The sequence below is a fragment of the Poecile atricapillus genome, chromosome 10 (assembly GCF_030490865.1).
Source record: "Poecile atricapillus isolate bPoeAtr1 chromosome 10, bPoeAtr1.hap1, whole genome shotgun sequence".
NCBI classification, from domain to species: domain Eukaryota; kingdom Metazoa; phylum Chordata; class Aves; order Passeriformes; family Paridae; genus Poecile; species Poecile atricapillus.
This window is the reverse complement of record NC_081258.1, coordinates 2,145,729-2,159,569: the sequence shown is the minus strand read 5'-3', so window position 1 is coordinate 2,159,569 and position 13,841 is coordinate 2,145,729. Positions and strand designations below refer to the sequence as shown.

The window sequence follows — 13,841 nt, the reverse complement described above, 5'->3', positions numbered from 1 at the left end:
TAAGGGCCTTTTAAATGCCACCCTCTCCTCCAATCTCTCGGTCCCGTATGACCTCCATGATTTATTTTCGTGCCTCCTTACCCCATCAGAATATCTTGCATGGGAGGGGGCATGGAAGAGGTCATTACAGGCCGTATGTTCTGAGCGATTGCAAAGTTCTGACAGCGCCCTTGATGCCATTGGGAATAAAATAACAACCGACCACTTGAGCGGCGATGGGGAATGGGCACAGGGGAAGGACCAGGCCCGGGTTTTGCCAAGGCCGGTCCTTGAAAAGATCAAAACAGCTGCAGAGAAAAGCGTTCCTCACGTTACCATCCAGAGAACCCCAAGCTAGTTATACAATCATTCTGCAGCAACCTAATGAGGTTTTCCTAGATTTTATTGATAGGTGGTGGGTTCACATGGAAAAACAGGGGGAAGAGCCAGGGCTGCATTCTGCCTTGCTGTTGGAATTAGCAAAGGCAAATGCCAATGATCCATGCAAGTAAATCATTATGGGAATGCCCTTGGATCCTCTACCCACCCTCACCACCATCATCGAGGTGTGATCCAGAAGGCTGCCAGCTTAGGGGCTGACCATCATAGACAGCCAGGAAGGACGGTGGCTCCAGCAGCGGTGGCGGTCCCACCACCACCTGTAACACCATGGGAACCACGGTGCCATCGCTGTGGGCAGCGAGGGCACATCACCCATTTCTGTCCAGTGCCCAGCCCCTGCGGGCCAGGACAAAGGAACTGGAGGGGAGGGGAACTTACAAAAAAAACCAGAAGGGCAGCATGAACCTCCTCTGCGTGTGGATAGAAACAGAGCAGGCTTTGCAGGGGGAGGGGGGCTCAGACAAGACATTTCTAACTGGACTGACTTTCACCAAAGGACAGATAATACCTTCAATAAAGTATGGCAGCCTCAATAGCCACTCCATTTAGCAGCAGGAGAAGACCATCTTTTTAGGTCCTGCCATTGGACTGTGATTGCCGTGGACCTACTGGGCAGAAGATTGACTTTCCCTGACCCAGGCTGTAAGTATTTTGTTACTGGGGACACCAAGCACACACCCACAGAGACTGAAGTCTCTCTGGTCACCCTCAGGGTGATCTGGATGGACCCAGCTCTGGGCCCCTCGAGGAAAACAACATTGAGGGGCTGGAGTGTGTCCAGAGAAGGGCAGTAAGGCTCATGAAAGGTTGAGAAAATGTCCCATGAGGAGTGGCTGAGGGAGCTGGGTTTAGTCAGTCTGGAGGAGGCTCAGGAGGGACCTCACTGCTCTCTCCAACTCCCTGCCAGGGCCATGCAGTGAGGAGGGGCCGGTCTCTTCTGCTGGGCCTGCAGTGAGAACCAGAGGAATTGGCCTCACGCTGAGAGAGGAAATTCAGGTTAGATTTTAGAAAAAAAATTTCACTGTTCAGGTGTTCAGGCCTGGGAATAGGTTGGCCAGGGAGGTGGTGGAGTTGTCATCGCTGGAGGTGTTAAAGAGGCCTCTGCATCTGATATTCGGAAATGGTTTAGTGGTTTAGGGTTTGCAGTGGCAGATGCTGGGCTGACATTGAACTGAGTGGTCTTAAAGATCTCTTCCACCCGTGACGGTTCTACAATTCCAAGAGCTTCCTACCTGGCTGAGGGGAAGGCTCAGGGCTGTCCCGAGTCCGCCGCGCCCTGAGGCGCTCGGGCGGGGCTGCGACTGCGGCGGCTCCTGAGGGGCCGAGCCGGGCGCTGCCCTCAGCACCGCGGGGCCGCCGCTGCCCCTCAAGCCAGCGATCCCATCCCTCAGTCCGGCGATCCCATCCCTCAGCCCGGCGATCCCATCCCTCAGCCCGGCGATCCCATCCCTCAGCCCGGCGATCCCGCCCCTCAGCCCGGCGATCTCACCCCTCAGCCCGGCGATCTCACCCCTCAGCCCGGCGATCCCGCCCCTCAGCCCGGCGATCTCACCCCTCAGCCCGGCGATCCCACCCCTCAGCCCGGCGATCCCATCCCTCAGCCCGGCGATCCCGCCCCTCAGCCCGGCGATCCCGCCCCTCAGCCCGGCGATCCCATCCCTCAGCCCGGCGATCCCGCCCCTCAGCCCGGCGGTCTCACCCCTCAGCCCGGCGATCTCACCCCTCAGCCCGGCGATCCCGCCCCTCAGCCCGGCGATCCCATCCCTCAGCCCGGCGATCTCACCCCTCAGCTCGGCGATCCCGCCCCTCAGCCCGGGGGTCTCAGCCCTCAGCCCGGCGATCCCATCCCTCAGCCCGGCGATCCCATCCCTCAGCCCGGCGGGGCCGCCCCTCAGCCCCGCGATCTCAGCCCGGCGATCTCACCCCTCAGCCCGGCGGTCTCACCCCTCAGCCCGAGGGGCAGCGCTCGGCAGCGGGGACCCGCCTCGCCTCGGGATCTGCCCGGAGCCCCCCGCTCCGCCGGGTCACAGGTACCTAAAGCCTGTGATCCTGACGAGCCTGTGCTGGGGCCGTGGTTGGTGTCTCACGCTTCTGCCATAAGAGCTTCAAGGGGAAGTTCACAAAAGTTTAAAAGCAGAAACCTGGACTAGTTCTAGTTCTGAGTGTAGTTTCAGAGCAGTTGGTGTGTGACAGGACTGGGCCTCAGCATGATGGACCAGCAGTGGTGTTCCCAGTGCCAGGAAGGGCTTGTCCCCTGCTCTTTTTATGGCAGATACTCTGTGTGTCACAGCTTATTCAACTCTCTCTGGCTCCATGCTGGAGCTGATAAAGGTTTCTCTAAAAATGTCAACACTGTCAAAATAAAAATAAATAAAACAAAATAAAAATGTTTCCTTTCAGACTAGCTCTAAGCAGTAATGACTGTTTACATCTGTGTGCCTCAAGATTACCTTTATTCCACGGTTACATGCACACAGACAAAGCTCATCCCTCACCTGAGCTGAAGCAGTTGCAGTGTCACTCATCAAGTGCAGCAGGAAGCTCAGCTTTGGTAAGAAGGCTGACCTTCCCCTTGCTGTGCAGAAGAAATGCTGTGCATTTAGAAATGCAAAAGCAGATTGTAAAGCTGAAGTCCATTAAATACCACAGTCAGGATCATGATTAGGCAAAAGAAGCTGCTCAAATTGCAGAGAGAATTATCACTGCATTTAAGCTGCAGTTAAGTAGAATGCAATAGACATGGGAATCTTGGAGACAAAACAAACCCAAACAGAACAACACAAACATCACTTTTATACTGGTGTCAGTGACTATCCTTAAAGGTGCTTTTTTTTGATACTTCAAATGATACAGAGATGGTGTTTATGTGTTCCAGTAGTCTCAAATAATCATTGTCTTTGACCAATGCTTCTAATTCAGTCAGAATCTCATTCCCAGCACGAGCAGCCTCCCAGAGGCAGAAATGGGCCAGTTTTGAGCTGCCCAGCTGGGCTGACCAAACACCAAAGCATGAGCAGCTCTGCACTCACTGAAGCTGCTCTCAGTGCTGTGGCACAGCCCAAGGCACAGCCCATGCCAGTGTCACTGCCAGCGTCTCTCCACGATCAACGAGGCACGAACAAACCTGAGCTATGGGCACCCTCTGCAGCTTCCCCTCTTCTCACTGCCATCCCAAAGCTTCTCCTTTTGGGTGAGCCATCTCCCCTGTCCTCTGAGAGAGTTAATGGCTGGAATGTCAAAGGCTCAGCTGTGAAATCATGCTTGGAAGGCAAAGCTTTCTCTTTTACACAGTGGAGAATGATGGTTAAAGTAGAGCAGCACCCCAAAGTGACATGCTGACCTGGAATCCCAATCTCCTTGCCTTACATTTGAATTTTCGCTTGTCTACCACACGAGCAAGCTACTGAGCTCTGCAGAAGGGCAAATGGAACAAGAGGGAAGGTTGTTATTATTTTGGGTGGCTTTTTTAATGAGTTGATGATAGCCAAGAATTGATTTCATAATGACTGGGGCAAAGTACTTGTTATGCATTCACAACTCCATTCACAACTCAGCCACCAGCTCCAGTTATCAGATTGTGAATTGTTCTAGCAGAAAGATCAAAAACTCTCAGAAATATTTTTATTTTGACACATTATTGGAGGGGAGGAATTTTTTCCTCACACTGTCACAGACTGGAAGCTTTTTCTTGAATGACTTTGTTGCTAGTTTTAGATGTATTTCCCTTTTCCTTGCAGATAAGAGATGAGGAAAGCGGCTACAACAAAAATCTGTTTTGCATTCCTAAGCATTATGAAGAGGATTTAGAAAGAGTCTTCATTCCTCATGGACTCATCCTGGACAGGTATGAGGGTAAACAGAAAAGAATAGGGACAGTGATGCCAATTTTTGTCCCTCCAAATGAAAAAAGCCTGAGGTCCTGCCCTGTGCAGCCCATGAGAAACGGGGAAACCCTGCAGCCCAAACACTTCTGTCCTAAAGTCTGGTATAAGAGGGGGTTCATGGAGAGGATTCCTCTGCAAGCCCAGTCAAGCTTCCATGTTCCATCAACTGTCTTCAAGCCCACCTATCCTGCAATATTTGTGTTTATGGGTTAAATCTGCTTATGCTGTGCAAATACATAATTTATTTTCCTACGACTTGCTGTGCTCACAATTTGCTAGTTATAAAAACCTAACAGCAAGATCAGAGTCTTTACTTGAACATTGCTTAATAGATGCACAAACAGCTCTGATACACAGAACACTTTCCAGAATTGCCTTTTTTTTCCTTCTTTCTCCCAGGACAGAGCGTTTGGCTCGAGATATCATGCAAGACATGGGAAGTCATCCCATTGTTGCACTCTGTGTCCTTAAAGGAGGCTATAAATTCTTTGCTGATTTGCTGGACCAGATAAAAGCACTGAATCAAAATGGTGATAAATCTGTGCCCGTTACCGTGGATTTTGTCAGAATAAAAAGCTACTGTGTGAGTAACTTTCTTTTCTTTGGAAAATTGACTCTCTCCATAGACTGGCATTCTAAATACTGGTAGTTTGTGTGAGATCCCCACAAAAATTGAGTTTATGTGTACATTCTGTTCAAATTACATACTAAAAAGGAACTGATTTACTGGTCTGCCCCAAAGGGTGGATATTATATATTCACTGGAATAAACATAGCAGAACACTCAACATGACATAGCCAGGGGCAGATCTCAAACTCCTTCCTCTTGCAAGAAGCAAGAGCAGCTCACCTTTCAAACAAATACAGGACAACACTTTGGGGCATGCTTTATGTGACTTCCATCTCTTCTTTCTCCTTCTAGAATGAGTCACCTGCAGAAAAAATCAGTTTTATTGGAGAGGAGCTGTCTACACTAAGTGGGAAGGTATGAATTGGCATCTTCAGCTTTTAAAGGAAAACAACTGTTCCTGTGTATTTTCCAGGAAATCCATCTTTATTAAAGATTTTGATACTGCATACTTCCAGCCTCTTAACATTGATTTAAAATGCTGGGCTTTGAAACAGTGAATAATTCCCACTGATCTCAGTGGAAACTTGGAGTGAACAGCAATGAGTGCTCCCAAAGGTCTATTCCCCATTTTATTCCAGAACCCCCAGAAATGAACCACACTCAGCTGATTCATTCAGTGCCTCTAGAATACAGTGCTGTACACAGAGCAAGATACAGACCTGACACAGGTGCCTTTAGCACCATATTTTAAGCTTTCATAAATACTTACAAAAAGACTCTTCAGTAAGCACCAAAGTCAGTCAGTAGTTCAAGTGACAATCTCCTTTGAAAATCAAGGCAAATTCCTTGTATCTGAGGGTTTTAGTGTGCTTTTCTTGGCTGTATGGTTTGCTGAAAATTGCCATTTAAGTATTTTTTTTTCTTTCCCTTCTTTCCCTATGCAATCTCTTCCAGAATGTGTTAGTAGTAGAGGTAAGTAATGACTGAAGGAGGGGTGGAATGACACAGATTCTTTTCTCCCTTCTTTTCAAATGAATACATATTACATATAAAATAATAATTAATGAAGTTACTGGGCTGCCAGGTTGGTATGCTCTAATTTAATCCACTGACAGTCTGATTTTCCTTTCAAACTTGAAGGATAATTTATTTTTTTTTATCACTTTCAGGATATTATTGAGACTGGTAGAACAATGAAAGCACTGCTTTCAAAAATAAAAGACAAGAAACCAAGGATGGTGAAAGTTGTAAGGTACAAGGATACAGCTGCTAACTAACACATTCAAATCATTTGGGTGAACAGTCATTGTATGCTGACAAGTGCTTGTTTGGCTTGAAGTTTGGGGGGAAGAAAGCAAATGCAGGAAGCAATCCTTACCCAGCTGCTGGAAAATTAAGTGTTTCTTGAACTGGGAAATTTACCTGTGCACTACCATCCTCACTGCTCAAATTAATAAAGAAAGGTTTTATGGCTCTTTCTGTGTAGTCCATAAAGTCTGATGGATTCCCTGTTTCTTACTTTATGTCTGAAGGAAATTGATGTCTTTCCATAAGTTTTCTAACGTTGCCTCAGTTGCCTCAATGCTGGAATGACAACACTCAGAATATCCCTTACTATCCTCAACTCTAGAAGTTTCCAGAATCTGAGAGTCTGTCAGCACTTGGAAGATGACTTCAAGCAGCATTCTAGATCTGCTTTTAGTAGGTCTCTAAAAGGAAATTTTGTGGACTATCCCTGTGTCTGTCAAGTAATCACAGTGCTTTATAAAAACAGTTGCTTTATGCGCCAGTTATTCAGACAGGCCTTCTAGGGACTGTGCAGGAGGTTCTCAGTTTCTTCTGAAGTGCACAGGCAAACCAAGAATAGATAAGATTTTGCAGAAGAAATGTCCTTTTCTCCCTCCCTCCCCACTAAAATCATTCCCAGCCACTTGGACATGCTTCCCCCTCTGTGCTATTCCAGTGTCCTGAGGCATTGCTACGTGGAAGGGCAATGACCTGAGACACAGGATTGGAGGGAACTGAATACAAACCAGAGCCACTTGGACATAAAGAATGAACCTAGATCAGAGCCTTTGCTTCTCCCTCCACAACAAGGCTGAACACCACTTCTTTCTGTGAAATAATCTCACTGTCTTGATTTAATTGCATGATTTTAGAAGCTTATGGGGAGGTGTGGCAGAAGGGAAGTCTGCAGCTTAGACATATTTTAAAAACCAACCTGCTCTGCTCTGCCTTACAGCCTGCTCGTCAAAAGGACATGTCAGAGTCCAGGTTACAGACCAGACTGTAAGTACCATGTTTTTCTAGTATTTTCCAAAACACAGTCTTACAATTTCCCTTCAGGCAGCACATCTGACAACTGCACAGAAGTTTCATGAAGGCCAAGAGAAATGGTGAGAAACTCCATAAAAACTTGTGAACAAATGTCCAGCTACGGCATCCTGAGGCCTCATGACCACCTTCTGTTTTTCCCCTGGCTGGCCTCAGTGCAGGTTTAGCTATTTGATATATAAATTTAACTATTTAGATAGCAGAAATGAATCAAACCTTAACTGTGTGTTGCTTTGCTTTGGCCCTGGAGGACATTTGTTTTGACTCTGCATTATTAAACTTGCCTTGTTTCCAAACTGAAAAGTCCTACTGAATCACGGTTCATCTACTTTCACTCAAGTAAAATCTCATTCCTTGTCTCTTCTCCCAGGACTAACTCATAACCACGTTTTAAACAATTATTTTGTTAATAAACATAACTCTCTTAACACCTTAATTATATTACTGACTGATGGGAATGGTTTAGATTCTAACCTCTGTCATCAATTTATAGCTCAGATTCTTAAGGAAGCACCCTGAAAGAGATGATGCCTATTACCCTTAGCTCAAGTATGTGTTGAATACAAACTCTGCATTTAAAAGCTACTTCCACCACTGAAGTATAAAAAGATCTGTATTTTCTTACAGATACAGGCTTTGAAATCCCAGATCAATTTGTGGTTGGATATGCTCTTGACTACAATGAATACTTCAGAGATCTAAATGTAAGTACATGCACATTCCTCCACTGCCAAGTATCAGGTACCCAGCAAGAAGATTTGCTTCTACTCAGAGCTTCTCAACAATTAAAAAACCTTCAACTCCAGCTAGAAACTTCCAATAAAGGAGCAAAACCATTTTTAAGGTGTCGAGTTGGTAATGCAATGTAGGTGCATGAGAAATGTTTGTGCTTCACCTTTTTATAATTCTACTCCACAAGTCTCATGGCTCAGCCGTGCTGCAGAACATTCTGAACCCCCAGGATGGTGAGCAGCACACAATCTGTGACCCCATCTGAAAATAACTTGTAATTTGACTTTAATTGGATATTTGGCTGACTTAGTTCAACCCTGTGTTACTCTTCAGCCACCAGGTCTTTAAAGCAGCCCTGCAGGGACTCTGGGTGAAGGTTTTCCATCCACTTAGGGATAACATGTCTTATATCTTACATGTCTGTAAGAAGTCTTCCCTTATTCCATTACAGCTTCTTCAGGCTGCACAGAGTAGTAGCCTTGGAAACATCATAAACTGATTGGGTTGATCATTTTTACCTCCTTTGTTTTCAAAAGTACTTCCTTTATTCTGTTTAACTCAGAAAGTTTTTTACTTCAAAGCCTTTTTCCTAAGACAAAGCAGTCCTGCTGAAGACACAAACAGTCTGTGCTATTGCTCAGCAGCATTAAGGAGCATGCAGTAATTTAACAAACCTAAGTTCTTTAGAATATATAAACCTATATATTACAAATAAACTTGCAAAGAATACTAAGAGTTGGAGTTTACTGCAAGTAGGAAACTTCCAACTATTACGGTTCTAGTGTGTTTTTAGTGCAGTGCTGGGAATACAGCTGAAAATCAATCTTACACTTCATTCCAAGATAGAGATTGATAAATATTGTACTTTTTATTTTTTCTTTTTTTTTTTTTTCTTTTAGCACATCTGTATTTTGAAAGAGAACGCCAAAGAGAAATACAGGATGTGATAATCTCAGTCTTCTGGAGCACTGATTTCTGGCTGCTGATTAGGTGATATAAAGCATCCCATCGGGAAATTCCTTTTGCTACTTGCGTGTCCCGGAGCAGCAGGAGAAGCTCCCCGTTAGTGGCAGGAGCTGCAGCTCGCTCATTGCCCGTGTGCTGCGCGCTGAACACGAGCTCTGGAGACGCTGGGATTTTTCCTGCTGGAAGCAGCAGCAGCAGCAGCAGGAGCTGGGTGCGGGGCTGTGGCCATAGCGAGAAACGTGCCCGGCTCGTTCCGGGCCCCGCAGCGGATTCCTTCGGCTCCCGGCGGGGCCCGAGGGAGCTCGGAGGGCGGAACAGGCCCCGAGCGGAGGCCGAGATGGAAGCCAGGGGCACGGGCAGGGCTCGGGGTTACCTGGGAACCGCGGCCGCAGCGCCCGCGGCGCTGCTGTTCCAGCTTCAGTTGCGTGGAGACCGCGATCCTCGGTGGGTGTGCGCAGCCTGGCCACGGGCACACGGCTCCACTGGGCCATTCGCCAGGGGAATTGTTCACAGGGAATGGGGCTGTGCGGGGCAATTCCTGCTGCTTTGCTCTCACAGCGAGTCCCGAGTTCGCGGTGCTTTGCTTTCTGCCAGGGAGTCCCCAATTCGCGGTGCTTTGGTCTCACAGGGAGTCCCGAATTTTGTTTGAAGTTAAAGATTGACTAAAGTTGTACTTTTGGGTTTTGTCACAGCTCTGCCATGAATTGGGTTGTGGGTTTTCAGATCTGTTGTGTTCCTTTGCATCCCCTGCACTCATCTGGTCCAAGGCCTCAGGCACGGCTCTGGGGGCTCGCTGCAGGTCTTGGCTGGGTTGTGACACCCCCTCAGCTGCTCCTCATGGCAATGTCCCCTGGATGTGGCCTTCTTGTGGGGGGAGGTTTTAGAGCTGAGCCACTTTGTGGGAGGGAGGATGGGTGTCCACTGCCTCTTACATTGGGGATGTGGCACAGCCACAAAATTTCCTCCTTGCCCCTCTGTTGATGGGAGGTTTGTGTGCAAACCTGGCCTCAGCAGATGAGTCTGTGCCTGTGACTTCCCCACCCTGAAGCCAGACAGAGCTGATTCTCAGGACAGCTGCTGCCTTTGGCTTTGGTGTGGATCCATTTTTCTCCCTCAGTGTTGATTACTTCTGCCCAGACCTGAGATGATAGGACAATAGTGCCACCTTTATTTTCTCTCAAGTTCCCTTAGGTGGCTTAACTCACAGTCCAAAGTTCCAGTCAGCAGGCATTTTCAGGGAAGGGTGGGCTTTGTTGGGCACAGGGCAAAAAATCCTTTAGAACAAGATTTAAGCCATTAGCCATAAAGCCAAGACAGTGGGATAACTTAATGAAGTTTAATTCTTGAGGTTTTAAAACATGTTCTTGATTGGGAATGACTTTATATGCAATTTAGAATTGTTATTATAGTCATTAAAATTTTACTAACTTGATCCTGGATACTTAAGAAGTGTCTATTTCTTTTTATCCTTAATTCTAGAAACACTTGTGTATAAATGTACTTTTTTGATAAGTGTGTTCATACTGTTCTGTCCTTAATTGTTTTCTTAGGGAAAAATAGTATCAATTACAAAAGTGAAAGGAAAGAAGGAAAATATGGACATGGACTGTTGTTGCAATTTTACAGTGATAGTTCTGTGGTCATAGGTATCTGCTGATAGGAAGAAATTCAGAGTTAAACCTTACATTACAATTTATCAAATACTAACAGTTTGGATGAAAGAAAACTTAGATGAGCAGGGAAGCTGTTCCCCAAGGACTATATCCTCAGTGATACTATGAGCCAGCAACCCCCGTAGCTTTCAGCATCTCTCATCATTCCAGTCTCTCACACATCCTGTGAGGAGCAGCTGAGAGAGCAAGGGGTGTTTAGCCTAAAGAAAAAGAGGTCCATTCTAGCTATTTTAAAATAATATCAATATTTAAAATAATAATAATAATAATAATAATAATAGTAGTAGTATATTGAATCTAATAATATTAAAGCTACAGCTTTTACAGTCTGTTCTAACTATTATTAATGTTATTCAGACTTTTAGCTCCAGGTTTCAGTGTGATTCATTTTTGAATTGCACAACATAGCCATATAGTTCAACTAGAGGCCTAACAATTCTGGCTACTTACACCAAACAAGCACTTGGCTACTTTTAAATACTATAAATTTTTTAGCACCAGTATATCTCTTGAGTCTGCTGTGAATTGGATTCTGGATTTTCAGAGTTCCATTCTTGCTCCTTGCAGTTTTCTTGAGGCATTGTTGATCTTCTGCGACTTCCTCCTTTCAAGATGCCTTCTGGATTTCCAGAAAAGACGACGACACCTCCTGAGCTTTTGCTCAGGGCAAGACTGAAGTCTTTCAGTGTAAGTAGCCTCTGGGGCTGTGTTAAGGCTGGAAATGGCCCTGGTGTCCCTCCTCTCCCTGCCCCTGCTGTTGTCCAGCAGCACTGTGAGGCTGCAGAGCCCTCCCCAGCTCTCTGTGCCGTGCTCCTGTTGCTGGGGGCTGTCCTGGTGCACTTGGGAACACCGTGTGTTGCTCCAGGGACACTCCAGTGTCTTCCCTGGCTGTGCCACCGGGGCCAGGTGAAACCAATGTCCAGCTGGAGCCCTGAGCAGGCGCTTCTCTCCCTGCCCTTTGTCACAGCAATTCCTTCTGTCAGGCTGGGCACTCCCCTGTGCTGCTCTCACAAACCTGCCCTTGAGCACCTGGGCAGCTCCAGCTCTGCCCAAAGCCTGGAGAGACACGGCTGGTGCCAGCAGCAGAGGTTCCAGAGCAGCTGTTCTCTCTCATCTCCTGCGTGGGGCACAGATCCAGCCCTGCACACAGCACTGGAGTCAGGGCCACAAAGGTCCCTTGGCTGTCTGCAGCTCACTTGACTGAAGATGCCCTGCTGCTGAGGCTCTGTCAAGGAGATCCCTCTGTTTTCTTCTGTGGAGGGCTGTGGGAGCCCAGACAGGGGAAGCAAATGCTAATTAACAGAGAGAACTAAAACCTGGACACTTTCCTGTGCCCCTCACTCTTGGTACCACTTTGCTTTCTTGCATCCCCTGGACTCACCCAGCAGCGCTATCTCCTCGCTGTGAGCTTTGAGTGTTGTGCAGGGATGGAGTCAGGGAGTTCTGACAGCTCCTCCCCACTCTCTGAAAAGATCACTGCCTCAATCCAGTGAAACTAAAGAGGAAACAAATGCCCAGAGAGCAGAAATCCCCAAACGTGTCCCATCAAATCATGGGGAAGCTGAGGGACACAGCCATGTGGTTGGAGTATGTGTATTCTGCTCTATTATTAATTTACTGATGCTAAGTATTTCAACAAGTAACTTAGAGAGCTTCCAGGACTGTCCTAGATGATGTGATCACAAATTAAGTCACCAGTGCCACTTGTTCAAGAAAAGCCTTTCTGAACAAGCACATCTCTGATGCTTTTGCTGGGTTTTTTTTTTGCCTTTCAGCTGCTTCCCTCTAGATTCCCGAGAGAGAAGCTCAACAGGAATGAGGCCAGTGCTGGGGAGAGTAGTCTGCCCAGAATTGGCCCATTTCTACCCACGAGTGAGACTGGTCAGAAGGTAGCCTTTTCCTGCTCTTTTCCTTTCTGTCTGATGCAAAATTTGAAGAGGGTGTGTGCTTGTGACAGGCTCGCCTCCAGCAAAATACCTCAGTGTCCAGGTGCTGTTGTCATTGCAAACTGCTGGTAGTGGTGGACTTGGAGTCCTGATCTGCACCAAGCCAACAAAAATAACTTCTGCTGAAACTGCTGGGGTTTGCTGGAGTGGAGCTGCCATTGCTGAAACAATGGGGGGAAGGCTGGGGACACAAAGGCACAAATTTGCCATTTGCCATTCTCCTGCTGAAATAGCCGCCTCTTGCTTTGCTGTGGTCACCATCAAATGCTTGGGGTCAGAGGATTCCATCCACAGTGGCAGTGCTGGCCTTTGAAGGCCAAGGACCTGCAGGAATTACTGCAGATTTAACAAAAGTAATTGCATTAATGCTTTGGGTTGGAACAATGTGTTGGGAGCCTGAGAGATTCTGCAGGCTGCCAGGTGCACAGGGGACTCCCCCTGGTCAGGGGGGAATGGATGTGCTTTCTCTGGATCAGTGCCTACTTAGAGGTGTGTTTAAAGCTGCTTTTCCTGCAGGACTGGCTGGGTATATTGCACAATCCAGATGTGGTAGGTGGCCGAGGCGGGTGTTGAGCAGGAAATGGGCAGCAAGAGACAGTAACAAAGTGGTGAAGGATTGCCCTGGAGAGGGAGGTCAGGAACAGCTCAGAGAAGGGCACAACTAAGGGACAGTGAGCTGCAGCCACTCCCTTCAGCAGTGCAGTCCCACAGGAGAGCTGCTGGTGTGTCTGGAGTGACAGCAGTGTGGCTGGAGAAGGCAGACAACAGGGGAGAGTTTTCTCAAAGCAATGTCTCTGCTCCAGAAGCATTTGCTGCTGTTGTGTCATTTCAGACATGCCTCTAGAATGGTATCAAATAAGATAGCAATAATAGACTACAAGAAAGCACCCATTTAAAGCTCATGGAAAAAGGAGATACTAACTCTAGTCTTACCCAAGTTACTGAGAAAAGAACTGACCCTTATCCTCATTCAGCACTCACCTCATTTGTCTTTTTCCTAATTTCTGTGTTATTTTATTTTTGCCTTTACCTCTGTTAGGAACACACTAACTTTTAAATACAATTAAAGGGGACAAAGTTGTTGAAGCAAAAGAAAACTGTTCATTAGTGACAATTCAGCTGAACTGGGTGTCTCCCTGCATGAGAGCTGAGCACACACACACCCTCCACCAAAATGGCTTTTTTTATACCCCTTATACCCTTTTATATGGCTTCTTTTATACCCCTTATACCCTTTTATATGGCTCCTTTTATACCCTGCTCTGTGTGGCCCAGCAGCTCTTGAGCAGCTCAGAGCAGAGGTGGCTGAGCTACTGTTTCCCCAGTGTGGCCTGGGCAGACGTGCTCACCCAGA

At 47.0% G+C, this 13,841-nt stretch overlaps 2 protein-coding genes across 2 annotated transcripts in view; both read left to right on the top strand.

The window, feature by feature from the left end:
* The first annotated feature begins 3,713 nt into the window (after positions 1 to 3,713).
* On the top strand, positions 3,714 to 8,849 carry LOC131582559 (hypoxanthine-guanine phosphoribosyltransferase-like). Its single transcript, XM_058845874.1, has 9 exons — positions 3,714 to 3,740; positions 4,119 to 4,225; positions 4,665 to 4,848; positions 5,188 to 5,250; positions 5,791 to 5,808; positions 6,006 to 6,088; positions 7,079 to 7,125; positions 7,798 to 7,874; positions 8,802 to 8,849. Exons 1-9 carry the CDS (start codon positions 3,714 to 3,716, stop codon positions 8,847 to 8,849), a joined length of 654 nt encoding a protein of 217 aa, XP_058701857.1.
* A 356-nt stretch (positions 8,850 to 9,205) lies between these two features.
* The window catches only part of LOC131582746 (hydrocephalus-inducing protein homolog), a 57,979-nt gene continuing 53,343 nt past the window's right edge, over positions 9,206 to 13,841 (top strand). The window contains exons 1-2 of the mRNA XM_058846214.1: positions 9,206 to 9,312; positions 12,331 to 12,430. Of these exons, the coding sequence (XP_058702197.1) occupies positions 9,206 to 9,312; positions 12,331 to 12,430 (207 nt within the window). The remainder of the gene's footprint in view (positions 9,313 to 12,330; positions 12,431 to 13,841) is intronic.

Bases quoted from the DNA above. Each gene is read 5' to 3' on its own strand.
- LOC131582559 (XM_058845874.1), top strand. From the start codon at position 3,714: ATGCTGACCTGGAATCCCAATCTCCTT. The intron at 4,226-4,664 runs GTATGAGGGTAA...TCTTTCTCCCAG, and splicing joins CATGGACTCATCCTGGACAG to GACAGAGCGTTTGGCTCGAG. The intron at 7,875-8,801 runs GTAAGTACATGC...TTTTTCTTTTAG, and splicing joins AATACTTCAGAGATCTAAAT to CACATCTGTATTTTGAAAGA.